Genomic DNA, 23037 nt, shown 5'->3' with positions numbered 1-23037 from the left:
AACGGTTTCCTTCCCAGTGACGGATTTTGAGTGCCCACGGCCATTCCTACAAGGAGCAAACATTCCTGAAGCAAACACGTCGGCCAAAAGAACTCGGAGAGTAAAGGGTAACTCCAGGCAGGTGTAAGTGAGACAGAGTAAAAACAGAGACAGATGGTGCTAACGAGTTCTTCTCAGAAGTGAGATGTGCACTATACTGCTCACCCTTCAGACAACAGGCAGATTAGTAGTGCAAAAAGGAGAGAGCACTACAGAAGAGAGAATGTGAGAAGAACACCTTGGCAGAAAGAGCAAACAGGATCACCGTTTCTCTTGTGAGATTGTGTGCGCGCCTCGCGAGAACGTTCGCCATAAGTGTTAGTAGCAAAAATAAGAGAGAGATACTGCGCTCTCACGCACGAAAATAGGAATCATCTCTCGCATTGAATTTCTTTCTCGTGTATTGCCTTGTTATATGCGAAACTTTTGTATTGTGTCATAAACGAACTACTTGTCATAACGTAAACAACTTCGGACTTCTACGATCGCATTTTTATTATTATAATATTAATAACAGTAAAAATAAAACAACACTCCGGGGTGGGTGGGCAACCGGAGACGAGTGAGTGTTTTGCGCCTTTTGCTGAAAAGACAAGCCGGCGATTGACAAGTAAACAACAACCGCCGCATTTGAAGCATTTCAAAGACTTTTGTGCGTTCAATTTCATTTTTACGTGTTTCACAGTTTCATATTAACGTTAAAGAACATGTGCCTAGTGAGGGTTATGTGAAACCGTGCAGTGTGTTTTGTGCTGGCCACGGTGATTGTTACAGAATATGGCTCAACGAGTATCGTACTACAAGTTTTTGCGCAATTATGACCAGGAAATAGGTACAACATAAATCGGTGGTATCGGAACAAAGACTCGAATCTTTTGGCTTCAAAAGAATCAGTATGAATGATACTATTGGTGTAAAAAATGAGCATTTTGAAGGAAGTTCAAAGAAGAACCTTAAAAAATGACAGACCTTCACAAAAATGTTTGATACTCGAATTTTGAGCAACCAATTCTGAAACATATCAACCTGTATTTCCTGTATCGTGTGGCCTTTTTTCGTTCTATTTTGTTCTGGGTGTTGATTTTTGCTACGTCAAACTAAAATTTATTCTAGTGCGAAGATAATGCAGAATAAGACCACAATACGATTGTTCGCGGGGTTTGTCAAGAGTGTTAAAAGTGCATTTAGGTAAACAATCGCGGTGATAAAGTGAGATCGAATCGTGTCGTGGTCTAGTTAGTGTCTTTCTGTGATAAGCTAGTGTGAAATAAATGTTGCATCACAAATTGGTGTTTCAGTGATATCAACTTCCTTTTTCGTGACATTCTCTTGGTGAGTGATAGTTTTCTACAATACAATCTCCATAACACAACTTACTTTTTACTAACTCGTAGTTTTTGTGATTTTCTACTAACTTTTAACTAACATTCTAAAGTTGAGACACGACTGGTTGATCGAACTGACAACTAGCCGCATCATTCTGAAAATTTGACACTTGTTGTCCGAGATCGTACGATCGAGTTGAACACTTACTAACACACGGTGTGAATCGTCAACGACTGCGAAAAATCAGACATCAGTTTATGAGCCGCATTGGTAGCCCACCCATGTGATGCGGTCATGTCAAAGTTTATAATCGATAGTATGCTCCCGAAATACGCTCAGTTCCAGCCGTTCATTAGCTCACAGATTTCATCACAGTCCGTTTCCAACTCGAACTCGACAGTGTCACAGACGCCCAATTCTGAAGGTAGCCCATTGACAACCGGTAGTGAAGGGAGCCCGAACTCACCACCAACCAGCAAAATGTATCCTTTTGTATCGAACCACCCGACTACACACACTAGTTACTCGACGATGCCCGGGTTTTCCGGTCTGGACGACAAGTCTTGCAGGTAACTGTGGCAAAAGTAATTGATCTGCAATTACCGCCTACTAACTTTCTATCACTACTATTTATCCATTGCAGCAGTAGGTACACCGACAGTGTGATGAATAGTTATCCTCCCATGGGTGTTCCTGGCAGTGCCAGCATTGCCCAGTTTTATCAGCAAGCAGCAGCTGTTTCAGCAGCATCCGCCGGGGTCGGTGTTGACTCGTTAGGATCCGCCTGTTCGCAACTTTCTTCTTCCGTCGGCGGTGGGCAGACTGGACTACCGGATATTACAAGGCATCCGTGGCTCGTGACTGGTGAGTGATTATTGTACTATTAACTAGATTTGTTGTTCGGCTGGTGATCAATTTCAAAATAATTTATTTCATTAAAATGAAAAACAAATTAAGTTTCAATATACTTTGATTACCGGATCATAAAATTAATGACTTGTAACTTATCTTAGGGCCAAAACAGCGAATTTATTAAAGAAATCCCGACTGATATAACAATTTCAAGACGAATTTTACACAATAGGGCCAAATTTTACATAACATGCAATGCGATCAGGATGGTGTTCAATTTACTAAAATTTAATTGGTCCTCTTTTCACTATACAAAGCTGTATTAGTGTAAAGTTATGATCTAAAATCGTCATGCTTAAGTGTATCTTACCATCGATTGCCATTTGGTGACGTTGGTTATTCGTATTACTCTCAAAAACGCCTTGAAAAATAGCAACTACTAGATAATGTTAGACAATATTTAGCTAAAAAAAAAAATTAAACTTCTAAATGATTGATGTTCGTTTGAAGATTGGACACTAAACACCGCTCTTTAAGCCTCAAAATAATCTATTCCTCGCAAAATTTTATGAATACAGATAATAATTAAAATTTCCCGCGTTTTTTTGCTGTTGTTAGATTAATGTCAGTACAATGATAGTTTTTTTGTGTGCTTATATTATCAAAGATCATAGAAAATCTCTTCTTTTGGCCTAGTTCCCTACTAAGATTTGCCTTAATCTGTAGTACCGCAAAGTTGATTTGAGGGGAGTTTATATGGACTCTATTTTAAAAGCTAATACAACTTGTAACTTGAGCTGATTTAAAGCATTTCTACTTTTTCTTATCGTGGCTTTTACTTTTAACTTTTTTCCATGCCCTATCTGCTCATTGCCTTCCGCGTGTCTTGCAGCATCGCAATCAGCTCTGCAGAAATTTGCCAGCACAGGTCAGTATGCTATATGCTCTATGTATATTATCACATTAAAACTTACATTACCAAAATCATGGCGGGTGAAACGGTGTTATGTTTTCCCCACTGCTAGTCAGTTATTCTTTTGGAAAAGGTGCCACAATCTGGTAAAAACTCATTGCCTTCCAGCAGCCAATAGGATCAGGTGCATTTTAGTTGACGGAAGATCCTATCGCAGAATGTTTCCCTTGCCAATGATTTGTTTCTGGCACGCCTAGAACTTTAAATGCAATTGAAGCAGCTCTTCAGAGCCCATGTGCTTGTAATCACACAGAGCGAAAGCAAACAGAATAAACTGAAATTTAAGAAGGGCCAGCCAGTAGCTAACGGTGTGAATAATAAATTATGCGCATTCCTAATACCGGCTGGCAAAGCTTCATCCCTAAGCAAGTGAAACAGTTTTACAATAGTGTGCGTGTTCCCTTTTTGCATCGATTTTGATTGCAATCATTTAGTTGCACTGAGGGAGGGCCAAGGACTTATAACGGCATCCGACGAATGGCAAAAACTGAAGAACTTTTCGAATGGGGTGATCATTTCCTATCTTTACCTATACTCCAACCAAACCCAACTAAATCTAGGAGCGCTCTGTCTTGCCTGAGTTAACGTTTGTCGTTCTCGCAAGACGTACTAAGGCATTATCATATTGTGTAGGGATGTGTTGAATATTTCATGCAACCCACCTTCACCATAGGACAGGATAGGATACGCGTGGGACAGAAAAGCATAGCAAATGAGAGGCCGAGTGAACACAGGATTTAAAAAAGGCCGTTACAATGCAGGGTTGAAGCCAACCGAGGGGCAAGTGGTGGAGAGCTCCTATGATTCCGTCCACGATCGGGCCACGATACTTGTGAAGCTTGAAATGGCCATCCAGAGACACGAGCAATGCAATTGCTGCCTGCCACCAGGGAAGATTGAAAGTTAAGCCTTATTTATTCAAATTTATGTACAGAAATTTTAGTTTAAATGAAGGAGGGAATAGAATTTCAATTCTTGAATTTATGGTGATTTCGATTTTAATGTTGCGTCCTGAGCTTGTATTGCTTTTCTGTCTTGATCAAAAGACCAAAACATATGCTCCGGTGTACCGTCGGTACGCATTTGAGCAACATCTCACCTCAAATGCCACTGCCACCTTGTTCAACTGCATTGATAAGATGTTCAAGTGTAACACTAGTACTGCTCATAGCCAAAATTAAAAATTTTACGCACCGATAGTTCATTTGTTTTATGAAGTGTTTACGAAATACGAAGCGTACGTAATTTACTCATGTTATTGTTCACACGTGGAAGCAAAGTTGTTCAAATATTGAGTAAATTTGACCGACATAATACGCTAATACCTGTGTATCTCAGGTTCGATACTCAAACCACTTAGGTGGAGGAGGTGATGATCACCAGCGCTTTTAAATTGTAAGACAATCGCTTCCAACAATTAAAACGATTGCCAATATCTCAGTTATTTACGTGGTTTGTACATATTATATAATTAAAATAAACCCATAACAAATATCTTTTTTACTTGAAGTTACTTCTTTATATTGTTCTTTTTAATTCACGTTTCATTCCATGAGAATGTGTCCTTCAACGCAAATTCATCAGATTGCGTAAAACCCTTGCTTGACGCTTTCTCTTTTCCCAAAAAGCATCCCACTTTGACGGTTAAAGAACTTTTGTTCGAGGACCGTTAGAAGGTTGAAGGAACAGTTCATTTTATTATCAAAATTAGAAAGTGGCATCGCAGCAGGACGTTGCGTGAAAATTACCTACTGACAAAAAAGGCCGAAGCAACCCAAGCCCAACCGCTTACGCGTATAAGAAACCCAAACCTTTTTGCACATGCCAGCAACCCTTTTGTGTTAGAGCATAGTCTTCGAACCGTTACGGGGAAAGTGCACAAACTTTGCTACACCCTTAAGTGTAGCAATTCCATACAGGCTACACGATGCGATCGTTCAAATCCTTCTTCTAATTCAATTCCTTTAAACAATTCAACATTTTACCGTTCCTAGCGAACGATGCTGGCAAATTTATCTGCAAATTTAGTTCATACAGAAACGAAAATAATTGGTATGTTGGAAATAAACGGTGGTCAATTTAAAAACACTAGACTGAGTTAAGCAAATCTGGATCATACCGAAACCATGCATAGTTTAGATTATCGCATAATAAGTGTTTCTTTCGTCTATCGATAAGCATCAACATCACACTCAATAATTTGAGATATTTTGCCGTACTTCGATGAAAGAGTATTTGTAACTGATATCCATAACATCCTGTTACTGGCCGCTGAATTGCGAATGACTCATTCATTTGCTTCGAGTGACACTATTGTCAAATTTTGAAAACCTAGCCTGTCATGCGCCATTGAACCATGAAAGTAGAATAGTTACTATCTTTTAACAGTTTTATCCTACAGATACTATAGTCTATAGCACTAGATATACCACCGTTTTCAATATACCTATTTATACCAGACCAGTCAAAATGACTGGTCATGTGAAAAATTGCTTTTTATGACTTCAAGTGTTAAAAAAAAGTCTATAAAAAAATTAAAACAAGTTTAGTAATGTTAACTGTAAACGATAAATGGATTTGTATACATTTTTATATAACAGAAAACATTTAATTTTTATCACTTTGTTGGACACAATTTCTACATAAGAACGTTATCTACTACGTTGCCGAACTACATAAGAATGCCTTCTATTTTGCTTGCGTAATTTTCCACTTTTTCCCCAAAACTCTAGAGGCTTCTAACTCTGTACAAATTCGTATATATTCCAAAATAATTGCACACATCAATGGTCTGGAGTGCCCAATCTACTGCCCAATCATATTCTGAGCAACAATTGCCCTTTTTGGCCTAAATTTGTTCATGGAATAAGGGACCAGTCATTTTGACTGGTCATGGTATAAATCTCCAAAAAAAAAAAAATTTTTTTTTCCAACATATATAATAAAAAGTTTATTTGTGAAATGTATTCTATGCTTAGAGCTATTAAAAGTCATAACATCATTTGGGGAAAAAAAAATTACATGTAGTGGAAATTTGCCATTCAAACTGCCCGACCAGTCAAAATGACTGGTGTGGTATATCTAGTGATAGTATTTGTCTATAGTATTGTGGTTGTGACTCAGTTTGAAAACTCGAACATAAAGCACCATAAGAAACCACAGAATTTATTAAAACAGCTTAGGTTTCCACTCTAAATTTGTCCATTTGTTTGAAAACTGTGATTTTAAGTACTATGCTTCTGATATTGCTACATAATATTAAACTTTCTTTATACGCCAATAAACTGTTTTAATCAGAGTCTTTTAACTAAGCCTTATAGATGGTTTAGAATATTTTAATAATTCGCCTAATAATTTAACATTTACAAATATGCTTTTTTTGCAGATTGGATGAGCAATCCCTTCGATCGCGTGGTGTGTGGTGATTTTGCCGGTGAGTCTTTAAATAGTATATATCTTTATGAATTGGAAGTGAAAAATGGCAAGATTTGTCGTTTGGAAAAACTGTGGTTTGTTCTCATTACTACGCTTGATGTTGCAACAAAGTGTAAAAAGTTTTATCTCACAATATTTATCGGAACAAAACCTGGGTTAGGGTCTTTTCAATTGACAAGCTGACGTCCTGGCAACATGGTACGGCAATGCATGTTTCAGGCGACGCAGAGGACGATGATAGAAAAAGAATACTCCAAACACCCATGTATGACGACGAACGAAAAATATGTAATAAATTTACGTCAGGAAACATATAGATTCAACAAAGGCCAATTTGCCGCCATGGTTCGTTCCTGTTTTTTTAACTACAACCCGGTCACATTTGAAGTATATCTCGCTTACTCTCCGGGCATAGAGCCTGCCTTTGTTTTCGCATCCAAAGTTTAGCATCATACTGATAGTCTGCAACGTTGGCATAGACTTGGCACATCGGGTTTGATCTGACTTCAGATAGCTGTTTAACTGGAAAACTCAACCGGTTGGCGGCTTGAGTTGAGTCCGAGTTGCAATGGTGGTCGTTCATTCCTCTGGTACCTTCCTTTGATTGCATTTGTTGACGCGCCGGCAGAAGGCACGTAGGACGGAGGTAGGAGTCCTCGTCTGTGAACAAAAAAATTCAGTCAAAAGTCGGCGGAAAATCTGGCATGTAATCCAGGGAACTGGTTTTGTCTCCAATAGGTGACACATGTACTGATTTATACTCTAGATGTATCTCGATGTTGCGCTATCCCAAAGCACCATTCGGTATAAAAGAGAAGACAAAAATTTCAGAACTGGAAGAAGAAAACAGGAATGTCATACCAACACAACCCTGTTGCACTAATTTCTATCAAACTCACTATGTGTGATCAGGATCTGCAATGGTGTGCGTATGTGTACCGAATTAAACATTTCACAGCTGTTCAAAACTGATGGCCGAATGGTAACACCGGGACAATATTTTCTTTGGTCCGTTAAATTGAAAAAGGAATCTTTAAGACTTATCTAAACGGATATTTCTGCATGCACAAGAACAATTGACTGTTGCACGATTCGTCGTAAACATTATGACCTTGAACATAACTTTTCGGCTCAAGTTTCAAGTGCGACTTGTCTGTTTAGTTGGCGAATTCTGTTATGTAGTTTACATTACTTTATTCACTGATTGGCTGTTTCACTGATGGCAATGTGAATTTCAATTGTTTACCAATTGCTACGAGTATTGGTAAGCAAAATGAGGTACATTTGATTGACTTTTAAAAAATAAACTACAGAAATACACAAAGTCCTTCTTCGTATAGGAAGTCTATACGTCTTCAATCATGCGCAATGAGGGAATTAACTGTTGGATTTTGGTGTCTCAGGACCTCCACGGGATGGATCAAGAAACTCTTTGCGGAAGCCACCGCCACCAGTAGAGAAAGTGTAACAATGATCGTGTTCATGGTCGTCGTAAATCTTGGTTGGCTTGATGCGCCGTAAATCACGATTTTATACTCGCTAACATTGTACGTCTCTAGAGTTCTGTCAAAGAACAGAGAGAGGGGAAGTTGGAGCGACTGGTTGTTTAATGATATTCGTCCACTTCATGGCCGAACAACATTCAAGTGCGTAACGATCTTTTCTCTTTAGGAACTACAGACCGAACCGTACTCGAAGGCGTTTCAAGTAAAAATTTAAAACTTTAAGACGAGCATCCGTACTATCCCTTAAAAAATCAATCAATTAAAAGAATGTACAATGGATTATGGATTGGATTAATAAACTAACCATATATCTCTTTAAAATGTTCTCTGATATGTTTTACATATTCTGTTTGAGTCGTCTCAAAAATGATCGCTGGTTGTCAGATTTGAACACGATTCGAATTTATACAATAATTTGCTGCAACACAATAACCCACAAAAATATTAGTAATGTATTGGTTTTTTTTTCAGTCGATTGATAAACTCATTACATTATTTTGCTTGTACATTCAATTAGGACTAGGAATTAGGTTTAAAATATTTTAATAGGAACAGTTAGCCGAAGTGCGTTACTGCGTCCATCGGATGTGTTGCTAATTTTTCTTAACTCACATTCTAAAGGCTTTTGACCTGTAGATAAACTAATGTTTACAGTTAAGTTGTACATCTGTTTGATTCGTATGACAACATAGTAAAGTTTCCGACTCGTTCAATTTGTCGAAGAACCTTGCATGGCCCAAAATCTTTTACACATACGTGCATAATGTTATAAAAATTGAAGAATATTAGACTGCGTCTACAATATTCTTATTTTAAAGTGATTACCTGGTTTGATATACACTGAAAATCAACTCATACAATATGGTAATATAATTGACCTCTCATAATCCTCTTTAGTCCTTATCAGCGATTAAAATTATGTTACTAAAGAAAATGCAACAGCATGCATGTTTTGCGTCATATTGAATACAAATGCTCGGTGATAAAAGCTGTAAAGAGGCATGACTAGTGCCATAATTGCCAATAAAATCCTAACCATCAAATCATGTATGCAAACCTGTGAATAAGAATGGCGCAAACGCTACACATCGTATATATAACTGCGGTAATAGGGCAATCAATAGAAGTTAATGAAATGTCATTCACGCAAATAGAAGACGGACCACAGTAGCATCTTCCAATATATAATCTTCGCGAAAGCTATGGTCGGCAAGATTGATAGCGTAGAATCTTAACTGAAAATCACACTCACACTAGCTGAGTGTAAACCGAAGATGCGATACGAATAGTTTGCATAGCATCGATGAACGTGAAACAAACACATGCGGTATTGCTGCTCACAACATTTTTTTTCTCTTTTGTATTATACAGACTTTGAGCTGTAATATGCTGCTCACAACGTGATCGTCATGATCAGGCGTTTTCAAGAGTAATCTTCTTTCCCTCTGTAACGACAGCTGCATGTAAATTGCATGCCTGGATTGAATGGTTAATGGTTAGCTACAAAATGCTTTGCTCCATGTTTGTGAAACCGCAAAACATAGGTTTCGAGAATTGTGATTCGGAGTATACAAACGGAAGGTTTATGAAAAGGTTTTATACTTGAAATTACTTTGCTCACGTGCGTCTCAGTCGAATTTTCCGTCGACTAACGGAATCGCACTTAAATACGTCGATCAAATGCTTGTCTCTACTTAATAGCTCTTCATTCAACTGATTTGAAGCAAAGAGGTCATTCAAGGCAAGATATAGCAATTAGCTTAGCTAAGAAACTAGTAAACTTATAGCGATCAAACAATACTGTGGCAATATGTTTCTTAAATTACCCATCTTTTTCATATGAAACTATTTTTATTTTTATGTTACGTGAAGTTAACGCGATGTTCGAATATGAGATCTACAAAATTATGAGGTTGCTAAATTTGCGATTAGTGTTAAACAAAATATGGAATAATAACTGAAATTTATGTTAATCTTTATCATAGGAAAAGATAACAAATTTAAAAGTCCACGAAAACGTGGGTTTAATTTTACTTTTTCTTTAAATGACAACGATATGTGAATTTTTATTTTCTTATCTCTAATCATTCAGTTATATAGTTTAACAATGTGGTTTGTAATTTACCATCATTACTAGACTCGACGTTTTTCACAATGATAGTGGTTAATATTGTTTACACATGTAGTAGGTAGTTTCTTCATACTATGTGCGGCTAAAAAGCAGAATAAGAATAGTTTACCTGTGGTTTATACCAAACATTGAAATAGCTCGCAATTTGGGTACAGGTTTATAGTAAAGTTTTGACTTGAGAAGTTATTGGAGAAGTATCGACTATTTTCTCGCTTCTCAGATACGTTATGCATGACGCTTTTATTTCTATCTGCCAAAGACCGCACCTGACAAGCGTCGGTTTTTGGCGTTTGTTGCTCTTCGCGCTACCAAGTGGCATTTCATTATATCGCATGCGCATAAAATGCAATCAATAAAATCTTAGCTTCTTTGTGCTTCGAACAGTGAGCAGAACAGAAATCTCGAAGTGAAGATGAGAAAATGTCGTAGATAAAACGGATGTATGTGTTTGTGTGAGAGAAAGTTAGAGAGAGAATGAGAGATAATTTACTTCTTCCCAAAAACGTTTGCTCTATGATCCTATTTCTTCTAATATTTTCCCCAAACGAAATCTTTTAAATATACAATATAATTATATAATGCTATACAAATTGGCTGTGGTGCTATACGCTGGCTGTTGTTTCCGGATCTTTGTGTTCAAATTTATCTGTAAAATGAACGTACATAAATATAACCGGAAGCTTTACGAAAACTCTAAAGTTGTTCTGAGCTGGATGAACCGTTTGTATAGAAAAATCTACGATTGATAAGACTTTTTGCACTTGCTCTTTTCGTTACTTGCTCAGTCTTTGCTGCTTTGTCCTTGAACATCCTCCCTCGTAAAAATCGATTTCACGGAAGTTTCACCTTTGCAAACCCCATTTCCTCCATTTTAGCGATCTATGTGCCGAGGGAAATTCTTGAGCGCCACGCCCTTATGCAGCATTTTCCGTCCATTTAACCAAACTCTGTATATGTTTATACTTGCTGCTCGTCGTCATTGAGTTCTCTCGATCTTAATTTCTCTCTTCTTTTGCTGTCGGCGATGATTTTTCGGTTATATTTTTCTCGCCTCTCCGTAATGTACTGTAGAGGTCTAGGATAATTCTCTTATATCGCCTTCATTTCTCGGATTTACTATATTTTCTTGTTTCACACAAAGTCATACAATTGAATTGAAGCTAAGATTTTCTAAATTTTAGATTTTTAATCAAAAAATTTAATGTAATGTTTTCATTCATTGTTGACAGACAGATCATTACAGTAAATTGTTTTATTTCAAGTTTTTTGTTACAATAAACCATAAACAAATTGCTTGAACTCTTCGCAAACAGTTTAGTAAACAGGTCCGGTTTAGGGTCTGTGCTTGCGCTCTATCGCTTCCAGCTTTAATGTAACCAACAGATGTCACTCCGTCGGATTAGGCGTAAAACTTTAATAAATCATCCATGATTTACTCTCATAACTGTCATGGTTCATAGGTTATTATATCTGTAGTGCACATCTATCGTAAACTAAGCATCCATAGCACACTTGATTACTATTGAAAAATAACAATTTCTTAAATATTTCGTGTTATAGAAAGTCTAAAGGTATACAATATATTTACTTACACATTCAAATAGTAAGTAAATGTAATAGCCAAGCTTGTAATCTAAGGCCACTGGGCTCAAAGTTTAATTTTGACAAATGATCATACTATTTTAGTGATTGTATACTGTTTGATTAATTCATCTTCTTGTCGACATTGCGTTAGTTAATCTCTGGCAAATATTTATTCTCAGTTGAAGCATGATGTACATTCTATAGCCAGTGAACGATTTTTGTAGATCGCATAATTTTCTAACTTTCATATGTTCGAGAGTAGAGCTTTGAGAGTACGGGTACCAAATTGGCTTCGATGTTGAGTCGACATATACACATTCATCATAGTTAACCAACATCATTGAATGTATTAAATGTTGAAATTCATTCATGCAAGGTACTCCATTAAAAACACGCTTTTGGCAATAACGAGCTTTCAAACTGTGTACGTATCAAATTTGCTAGTTCTCATTCTCCCCTTTGCTTTTGTAGCATTACTTTTGAATCTTTCATCTGTTTCCGAAGCCCAGCCAACAGCGGCTTTTAGCCGTTTTGCTGTTGGCTTCACATCATTACATTCGGGTATACGTATATCATTATAATTTTTATGAGCCGAGTCAACAGTAATTAATCTAATTTTTGACCATTCCTTACTACATGCCTCACGGTTTGTTGGGCAAGGGCTTTGTTGAAGCCGCAGCAACAACAAACACAATCACCATGCTCCTTCCACTATGCTTCGGATACTAGCGGAAAGTAATTAATAATGCAACACGACAAACCCGTTGGAAACAACCGCTGCATATCAAACCTTTCGTTCCATCATTGTGGCGGTGTTGTGATTTTTTTTATTTTCTCTAATAAGATACTGTGACACATGCAATTATATGTCAACCCGCTGCCATATAAACTAGTTTACCTGCACTACACCATAAACTGCGACTGCGACTGCCGATATCGGTGCTTTTGTTGAAAGTTTCCGCATATAAACAATCTCATTCTGTCAGTACATGCATGGGAAGGAGTTTAATTATAAGCAAGTCACGATTTGGGATTAGACAATTTTTATTTCGACGTGCAATCGACTCTTCAGCAAAATGACAAGTAGAACTGTACTCCTTTCATCCATTCCGTCCTTCTATGGAAGCCATTTTGAATAAGGAGTTCGTAGTTTCCGGAAAAGAAGTCGATCAATAATATTCGCCATGTGCATTAAGCATTGCAAGCATTAAGAACAGGGACTGGCGTGAAGTGGCGCTGTTCTGTATTTTAAAATAAAAGTCCTCCTGTTTTGTTTGATACCTCCCGTCCCAACAGCAGGACTTCAGCTAAAACAGCCACGCGAAATGCAATCATCATCGCAGTCTTCGACGCAGTCGCAGTGGTCGCAGAAATTACTCTGCTTCAATATAAATGCAAATTCTTGTCTCTCTCTCTCTCTTCCCCTTTCTTTCTGTCTATCACATAGCTACTCTGATGAAGGTTTGGGTTAGGTTCTCATCAGGAGCTTAGCTAAATAAGGAAATACACTAGCTGTGCAGCGTACAAGCTTGGACAAGGTTGTTCTGATCAATATCAATCGTCACGACGGTCGAGGAACCGTGAATGGTGTTTCCTGGAAACCACAGATCTTCGCCAGGAGGGTGTGATAACATGACACCACGAAATGTGTCTGGATCGATGAGTTAAAAAATAGAACAGTATAGGTTAAATGGGAAATACAGTAGCTGTTAAAGTTATTGGTTGAAATGCTTCGTAGATGAGAGATATTTGTTATGTGACGTTGTTTAATTTCCTCCCAACGTCAAACAGTACTGTTTATAACCAGTAAAATCACCCTCTTTTAAATACGCGCAGACCACGGAAGAAATACTCAGATAATGAAATTCCTCACAACATTATTTGGGTTTGGGAATGGTCAGAGCGAAACAAACTAAGAAATGGTGTGGTGTTTGCAACACTCAAAGCATAATACTCTTCACACTCGTACTGCGGCATACAGAAGCATCCTATTCTGCGCGGTGCGGTGAACTTTCCCTTGCCGGGATGAGGATTTTCGACCCCCCGTTTAGAAGAGAAATGGCCACCGTCTAACCACCGCCTTGCCAACGTGATGCGGGATGAAATGATCAACATTCTAATGGGTAATGGCTTCTTCTATTTCATTGAACAGCAAAATGAGCATAACTAGAAGAAACAATATTTTCAAGTGCATCGGTTTGTCGTACGAAGTATTGACACTAATAAGCATGTAATAAGCAATATCCTTCGGTGTCGATTAATGAGAAGTGGTTGATTATAACAGTCACCAAGCAGCGGGCTGGTTTTTGATAGTATTAAACAAATATTCGTCTTTATTGTTATCATCATTTTCGAGTTCTTGAAACAACATATTTTGTCGCATAGAGCATCAGTATGCAAACGTAAAACAATTTCAAAATTTAGCTTTGATGGTTCGTCTACGTTTATAAATACCATTTACTTTCGTGCTTTATTTTGTCCATCACTTATGCGTGGCTTAGAAAGGGCACAAAACAATAATAGCAGTCGAAACAAAGTAACAAATTAAGCATAATTTATTTGTATAAATATGTCATATCAATACAATATATTTAATTATAGTTTCTAAATCTATATCAGCATTTTATCCATCCAGCGTTATGCGCTGGAAATAAGAAAAGTGTGCGCTAACCATTTCTTCGTCGAATATACGTGTTTTCATGACATGTTTGTTTCGTTCACACTTTGTATGTTGCGCCAACAAACGCCTCTTGGGTAAGCGGTAAGAACGGTTCTTCAATACAACTTGCTTTCCACAAGCTATTGCTCAGTCAACCGGATGCTACAGGCAGTGAGAAAAAAAGCTATTTATAAACATCGGCCTTCCCTCCAGTGATTCAAATAGATTGGTTGGATTTCAAATTACACACATAATTTGATGATGTTGTCCGTCTTGTGATTTCTGCGCCTGTAAACTGACACGTACTACTCAAAATGAGTTGCCATTGGTCGAATGAATGCCGTATATAACACAAAACATTCTCGCAAGACAGTTTTAGACGGTTACTGTTTAAACAAGATCACGAAAACATAAGAGCAAAAGCGGATCGTATAAATCAGTGATGTAATACAATTCGTCTTGTCAGCAGCACGTCGATCATTAAGATTTTTTTCTTGCTGGCAGAAAAGTACTTCTTAAAAACACCTTCTATTTATGTTCCTGAGCCCCAAGCAATAACCAAGCAAACGCAGGATTCAGACAGTCACTTATGGAACGGTGTCGAGAGCAGCTCTCTTGTTAATAAACATGTTACTGGTCTATACAAGATACAGTGTTGCGCTGCGCATCGTTTGCATCCGGCCCAAAAAAAATAAATAGCCTGAATTTGTTTGTTGATCATATGGTAAACGGTGTGTGTTAAACGTGTTTATTGTTAAACAATTCGGTTTGCTCCATTCTTTCGCTGCCTTCCTGGGGTTGTATGAAAATGGAATTCACAGCTACTCGTTTAGTTATATACATAACGGCATGTATCTGGTTTAAATGTTGACATTCTCATGCGAAAAACTCCAAAATCGATCATTTAAATAATGATCGTGATGACTCGAAACTCTAAAATGGTTCAACTTTGCGTACAAATCGTGTTGACAGTAAAAATCGCAAATTATGTATCTCCTCTTAGACATTACTAACAGCAAAACTACTAAAAGTTTCTAATAACACTTCATGGCTCACACTTTTTGCAGTGACAATTGTTGCCGCAATTGACCGTAATGTGCACCCACGGCGACCGGTCTAATAAAGCGGGCAAATGGCGAATTATTCGCGCTCTTGGTGCGATGCTGTGTTTTATTAATAAACGTCATAAACCTATTACACCAAACGCAGGGCAGCATCAAACCTCGTGGCCACGCTACTAGTGGCGATTTGCAAAGAACGGAGTGCGGCCTCGGCTCACGATGATCACGATGATGATGGCTGCACTCTTGGCAATGCGATAGATAGGGCAGGGAGAGGGAACGAAAATAGAAAAGGACAGAACAAAAACCAAATTAAGGAGAGAATAAAATGAGAAAGAGTGAGAGAGAGAGAGAGAAATACAGCGTCAGACAAACGTGTTAACGATTGTTAAAGCTGGGATTGACAATAATCAGTTTTATGATAATGGCCGTAAAAACTACAATGTGGACACATAGGTTTTATGTTTGTTTTACCACTTTCTATTTATGGAGGCGTATACGGAGGCTCGTCTGCTCGTCCTCTTTAGCATATTTGCCGTGTTCCAACTATTCAATAGTATGCAGGATAGAAAATAATGCAATTGACACTCTCTTGCCTGTGGCAAGCGTCATCGAGAGTGTATCGAGTTTCTCTTTACGCTTTCACACTAAACTTTGCATTGCAAAGTGATCGAAATACTTCCAAAATTTTACCGTCTTGAGGTGATATTAATGGCTATAGTTTTGCATAACTACACAGTTTTGGTGTTGAAAGTTCTGCGAGCTTCTAGGATAGATCTTATAGTTCTCACGTATGGTCATTGGGTATATGTGTATGATTTTACTCGAAACAGAAAGAACATTAAACATATCTTGATAAGTGGAGTCCGAGGAAAACCCACAATCTTTCAAGAATGGTCGTTTGTGCAAAAGTCATATGAGTTTGGGATCCTGTCGTGGCGAGTTGCTAGGCCAACTTTCTCCCTTTAGTTTAACCTTTGTACTCGTATATACCACGCCGTACATATACTTAATCATGGTGGAGAGAACGGAAATGGAACATTGTTCCACTGCTGTAGTGAAGTAAAACGATAGATTTTTCGTAAGAAGAAGGATATAATCTGAGCGATAAGTTTTCGTGTTCCAAATTACTAGCATCGTTGCTAGAATTTAATATCAGACAGTCATAAATAAACACCTCCCGCTTCTCGTTGTTGTCCACGAGCCCGAGTCCCTTGTGGTGTTAAGTTTCCCGTATTTTTTCCAAAACCCCCCTATGTCGCAAGAAAGGGACTTTGCTTTCTATTTTCTCCATCACGCCTGCCATGCTTAGGCACGATTTTCTACGTTATCCCGATAATTCAAAGGCAGAAATTTACGAGCACCATATTTCATCATCAGAGAGAACCTTCGGGTCTTTCGTTCCCCCCGGAGGGTTGAATCTTCCAAAATGGTTGCAAGCATTCTAATCTATTCCTTGCGAGGAAAATTACATTGACGGCCATTGAAAATGTGGTGTTCTTCGTCATCAACATTAAAAAAGGGTGTCGTAGATTTAACGGCTGGTTTATATGCTGATCGAGAGCGTTGACTAGTTGGGTGTGATATCCGCCATCTTAAGTCAATTAATTAGTCACTAGGAACCGCGTGCGTTTCAGTTCTTTTTCCGATCGCTTTTACTGCAGGAAAATATTGAAGAACAAACGAATTCCAATCTTCTTGTAATTGGAACGAGATCGTGAAAAAACATATGAACTACTTGCATTCGCGATGCAATGTATCGACAAATTAAGGTCGATGTTACCTTTATTACGATAAATTTTGTATAATGATTACAACAACACTCATAACACTCGTTTGAGAAAGATATTTAATTGGGTAAATTTCTCCAAGTATTCCTAGCGTTGATTTGAATAAAGCAGAAGGCTCGACTGCCTACGAAACCAGAAACGAAAGTTCTTGTTTTCAGATAAGCTTTTCGTCGTTTTAGGTCCGAATGGATGTCCTCGTCGGCGTGGACGCCAAACATACACGCGCTTTCAGACGCTTGAGCTCGAGAAGGAATTTCATTTCAACCACTATCTAACCCGGCGACGTAGAATAGAAATCGCTCACGCACTGTGCCTCACCGAGCGGCAGATCAAAATCTGGTTCCAGAATCGCCGGATGAAGTTGAAAAAGGAACTGCGTGCGGTCAAGGAGATCAATGAGCAGGTTAGTTACAGTGATATGAGGGTCATTTCTCCGGCATTCACAGTCCTTCCTTCGCCAACCCTGTGTTCGGTTCAAGATACAGCGACAATCAAGCGGTTCGTTCATGGCGACTGATGGTTTTGTCATTCTTACCTTCCTTTTACTCGACAACAGGCTCGCCGCGAGCGCGAAGAACAAGACAAGATGAAGAACGAATCACTAAAGTCCGCCCAGCATCACAGCCAAAAGCAGAGCCAACAAGAGCATGCCATCGTTGGCTCGCAACAGTCAAGTAACGGCACGGGAGCTGGTGGCGGTGGTAGTGGTGCAGGCAACGGTGGGGGCACTGGAAGTCTAGGGAGCCATTTACACCACCCTTCGATCGTCGCGCAAAACGATCTAAAGCTTGGATTGGGCGGCATGGGCGTCGGCGTGGGAGGGAATCTCAGTATGATGGGAGGTCTGGATAATAAAACGAATCAAGACATCCTGAAAGCAGTTAGTAAAGTTCATTCCTAAACCCTCCCTTATTACAAACCTGTTTATACACACACAAAAAAACTGAGCCTTTGGTTTTAAAGCTTTCAACAACTTTCGATTGCATTTTGTGCACCTTTCTCATTGTTCGTTCTTAATTCGTTGCAGAAATTTATGTGACAAAAAAAACCAAATCTAAGCAAACCTTGGTTCATGTTTTTCGATCCCAAGCTCCTAGCATCCAAGTTCCCAATTTTCAAAATTTCCGTTCTCAATCCTTTCCTTATATGTGAATGTTTGTGTGTTTTCAAACGTGTTTCAGTAGAGCTTTTTTGGCCCTGTTAACGAGTTGTCCAGTTCTAATTTCACCACGAAGAGAAAAGGTTGTATGAAAAACATCAACCAACTTCGCGTAGAATAAGGTTTTTCAAACCTCTCGTTAATGCTTTGAATTCATTTATCAAGTGTAGCTTACTCATTAAAACACATATGAAGTTTTTGTTCATTTTTGTCTACCATCCAACACTTTGCCAGTTCTAGATGATAGTCTTTATTGATTTTTAATGTCCTTCCATACATCGTTGAATGAATTGCTTTTATTCCTTTTCTATTTATGGTATTTGATAGAACTGTTATCTCAAAATTACGTTTATTGATTCATTTGTGTCTGAGACATGCATATCAATGAAAATATTGCAACCTTACTACAGTTTTTTTGTCTGGCCACAATTTTCATACTTCTTCTTTTCTAACTATCTTTCCGGCTCCCAATTTTCTTTCTCTTTCTTCCTTTTTTGCGGCATCCTTGCTTTGTTATTTCTTTAATGCCTTTGCATTTGCCATGACATGGTTGTTATTCTTCTTCATTTCAGGTAATGCAACATAATAAAAGATGGGATTAAAATATTTTATGAATATTGCCGCCATGTCAGTACCATGAAATTACAGCGTTGATGAAAATTGTGCGCAAAAGAACTGAAATAGTAAACCGTAATGGATGAGACACGATTCCATTGAAAAAATTTCAGACAACTTAAAAAGAGTCCGATCAAACTTAAATTAAAAGTATTGATAAAAAACAAAACACGCGAAAACGTACATATTCCTTCCTAAACACCTTCTAACAGCTTAAGGAATGGCAAAAAATACAAGCTAACTTTTCTTGTATACACATTTCCAATACTAAATCATTTTACTTTTTTCTTTCTTTTTTCTTCATTTTTAACGTTTGTTTTTATTTTCCGATACTGTTTACTGTGATGGTAATAACGCAAACGACTGTTTTGAACTTGAAGCGCAAACATGAGTATTAGAAGATAATTTGTTTTATCTTGATAAATTGAGCAACACATGAGCACAAAGGCGCACTCCCATCACTACTTTATTTTGCTTGGTTGGAGCTAAAATGACGATACTCATCTGTACTGCCGCCGTTCCCGGGCATCATTTGGCGAACCCGAAACCTCGTGCGATTGTCATCCCATTGAAACTGCAAACATCTTCGGAAACTCGGACTCGGAAACAAACATCTCAATCAGTATCATCAAACGGCCACTGATTCCGGTGTCACTTGCAGGAAAAAGAAGCTGGCAGAAAATGCAATAGCTAGAAGTTTTTGTTTTATTTGAAAGTGTAATACATCGTTATCTTTTGTTACTATTTTGTTACTGAAGTTCAACTTAGAACGATAAAAAATAACTTTTGAGCGAGCATGAAGGCGCGGAACTGAAAAACAAGAGTTGGATAAAGGCAAACGTTGACATACATACGCTCGTGTTAGTGCAAATCATACTGTGAAGCTCAGATAGTTTGATGCAAACTGAATAGTAAACCAAACATCCCACACGCGAGTTGTTGGCAAAACGTGAAAAATATGAACAAAATACAATGCACACAACCAGAGAAATACGTAACTCCATGATAGTGACATGTTCTTACAGGTTAAATAACGTAAAAATTAAAAACAAAATAACAGGACGTAATTAGAAAGCAAAAAGTATGAAAACGAGAAAAATTATAACAAATATACGTACTAGTTTATAAGGATCTAACAACTAGAGAACTTTATATACATATTTTTCCTCTCGTCTCAGGCTTGAGAAGATGAATTATTGTATTATTGAGCAATCAGATCGTTTCCTTCTGTCACGTTGTACCCAGTGTTCTTTCCCGTTTTTAAGTTTCATACTTGGTTTTATAAATACAGACCTATTATAGTATTTTAGATATTACAATAATGTAAGGGAAACTAAGCGAAAAAGCAACCGTAAAACTAAATCTTTTATGTATTAACAATTTCTAAATAGTGCTACAATTTATTCTTGTAAGAGTGATCAGTCCTTTCATTTCGAGAGGGCTACCTAAGGCGCGAAACTGCGGAATTATTCATCTGCAAAAACTTCACCAGTGAGTCCACATTTCTGATTGAATTGTTTATTTAAATTGAACGTACTCAAACTAATCATTATTGTCTAATTCATTAAGAAACGTTTCCATTACATTGTCTACCTTAGCATCCCGTCCTTCATTTTGGCTCAGATTTATATTTAAGTCTTATTAGTTAGGTCAATGAACTTATTTTGAAATAATTAGTAGCAATAAGTGTAGTCCAGCAAAAGAAATATAGCCATCAAGAAGTCACAAAAAACGTACGTAATCAATGCTGGTTAATGATATCGGCCAATACGATATCAAGCTCGATCGATTGTTCTTCACATACGTAATTAAAACTGTAAAGATTTAATAATAGATTAGAATATAAAAGCTACATTACTTCATCTGTAACTAGATCCCATATTCTGTGAAAAATTGCCTGAATGTTTCCAAAGTACTATTATGACGCACTTTGAAGCGAAAACAACCTTGATTTACACTGTGGACTTAACCTTTCTTTTCTCATAGGGCCAACATCATCATCATCGCCATCCCATCACGAACATGAACTCCAACATGCTAAAAAAATGCTGAAACAGTTTCACTAAATGGCGGGCATTTCTTGACTGGGATAAATTTTGATTAAAACATAAGTAAAAGCAAATCTGTCCAGTTGTAAGTGTGAGCAACAGTTATAAATATAATACACATACCTATTAATAGACTTATTGTAATTACTGATTATTGTACCAACAAAAACCTAATGGAAATTATAATACTGAGGTGGTTGAAAGGGACATACGACCGAAAATAAATGACATCCACTCGACTGAGGATGATACCACCCCTAAAGCCAAAACATGTTTTCACATCTACATTCTGTGACTTTCATGTAAATTTTATATAAAAAAAAGTAAAATTTTATTCATCGCGACACACTTCAACAACATATCTAATTCAGTTTCATTGTTATTTGTTAAACATCTCTCTGTTTTGTTCATTAATTTCGGTGTTTACGACGTATTTAATTGTTTGGCTGCTGATTCTTTGTAACTGAATGTAATAGTTTTTGGCGAGCATCGGGCGCATTTTGAATGGATGTTTTAAGTAATTCTAAGTCAAACGCTCGACCATTTTCTTCATTATGCAACATTTATTGAAACTTTGTTTCAAACATTAATTATAGAGGTCTGTATGAAATACGGAATCGGGGGTTAAAGCCACTGATTGCTCATTGGATGCATTTCAAACCAATTAAACTAGGTGTAGCATGGAAAATCTTAACTTGTACATAGTTGCTTTTAAATAACTTTTAATTAGTAAGCTCATAACATTAATCGTGAATGGGAAATAACATACGTAAATTAGTCAAGAAAGTGAACTAGATTTAAATAGAACAAGTAAACTAAATAATATGAACGAACAAATAAAATATTAAAATTCAAAAAACATAAAGGTGTGAAGTATCTTATTTTCGAGTTTTTTGTTTTAGTTTGGTCACTATAACATTCGATACCAACTAGCTAAATGTGCAAACAGAATCTCTGGGTAAATTTGTACTTGATCTCAAATGAAATACAACTTTATTCGTACGAAACACCGATACACCGAAACAAACGTAAAACTATCGTGCGGATATGGTGAGGCTTAGTGATTGAAATTAAAAAAAAAAGTTGTCCAAAAGAAAAAGAAGGATGACGGAGATTGTTTTTGTATTAAACTCTACTGTAAATAAACATGAAAGTTTGTACATGCCCAAGGCCCATTGCTATATTGTCTTTATTTATGTTGGTTTCTTCTATATTCCAAAATATTATGTTTTGAAGCAAACATTGAGATTGAAAACGATAAGTTTGACCAAGTGAAATCTCCAGATCCAGAAATTTGCATCCAACTGGACATCCACGCAGCAATACTGTGGTTACATGTACTTGGACTCAATTCTAATTTGCCATTAAGAACTCAAACTAAAGCCACCATCTTATCCCCTTGATCTGATTCTTAAACCTAATATTAGTAAGACATTATAGTTGTTTTATTATTCTTTGACTGTTACTTTAAATAGGTCTAAAAAAAAGATCAGGCAGCGGATACATTTGTATAGTTGGAACGAATTTGGACAATGCTGAACAGAATATTACTAACAAACTAACAATACTAAACAAGCGATAAATTTCATAATTTACAATGAATGTTTAAGTTGCCATGAATGACATTTTTTTGCAATATTTGTTGTCAAGTTAATGGCGTTTTCTAATTCGATTTTAGTAAGAAGCGGACCTGCGGTTATTTTTACATTTAGTAATCATTTCATGTCGCCGTATCATTCACGTCATTCATTCATATCTTTCATGCTGTTTGTAAAATACATATTCAGAAGCAGATTGAAGTTCAGACTCGTGTACGCCATTGAAATGTGTTGGATTTATTTGTATTCTTTTAAGGTTTAC

General features: G+C 37.3%; 1 protein-coding gene across 1 annotated transcript; it reads left to right on the top strand.

The window, feature by feature from the left end:
* Positions 1–1337: 1337 nt before the first annotated feature.
* Positions 1338–18256, top strand: LOC128272754 (homeobox protein abdominal-A homolog). The gene is made up of 6 exons (XM_053010622.1): positions 1338–1371; positions 1766–1934; positions 2012–2229; positions 6576–6623; positions 17535–17758; positions 17912–18256. The coding sequence occupies exons 2-6, from the start codon at positions 1846–1848 to the stop codon at positions 18254–18256; spliced, it is 924 nt and encodes a 307-aa protein (XP_052866582.1). The 5' UTR covers positions 1338–1371; positions 1766–1845.
* The last annotated feature ends 4781 nt before the right edge of the window (positions 18257–23037 follow it).

This window comes from Anopheles cruzii, chromosome 3 (assembly GCF_943734635.1).
Source record: "Anopheles cruzii chromosome 3, idAnoCruzAS_RS32_06, whole genome shotgun sequence".
In the NCBI taxonomy this organism is placed as follows: Eukaryota; Metazoa; Arthropoda; class Insecta; order Diptera; family Culicidae; genus Anopheles; species Anopheles cruzii.
Note: the sequence above shows the minus strand (reverse complement) of the source record. Positions and strands in the feature narration are given on the sequence as shown.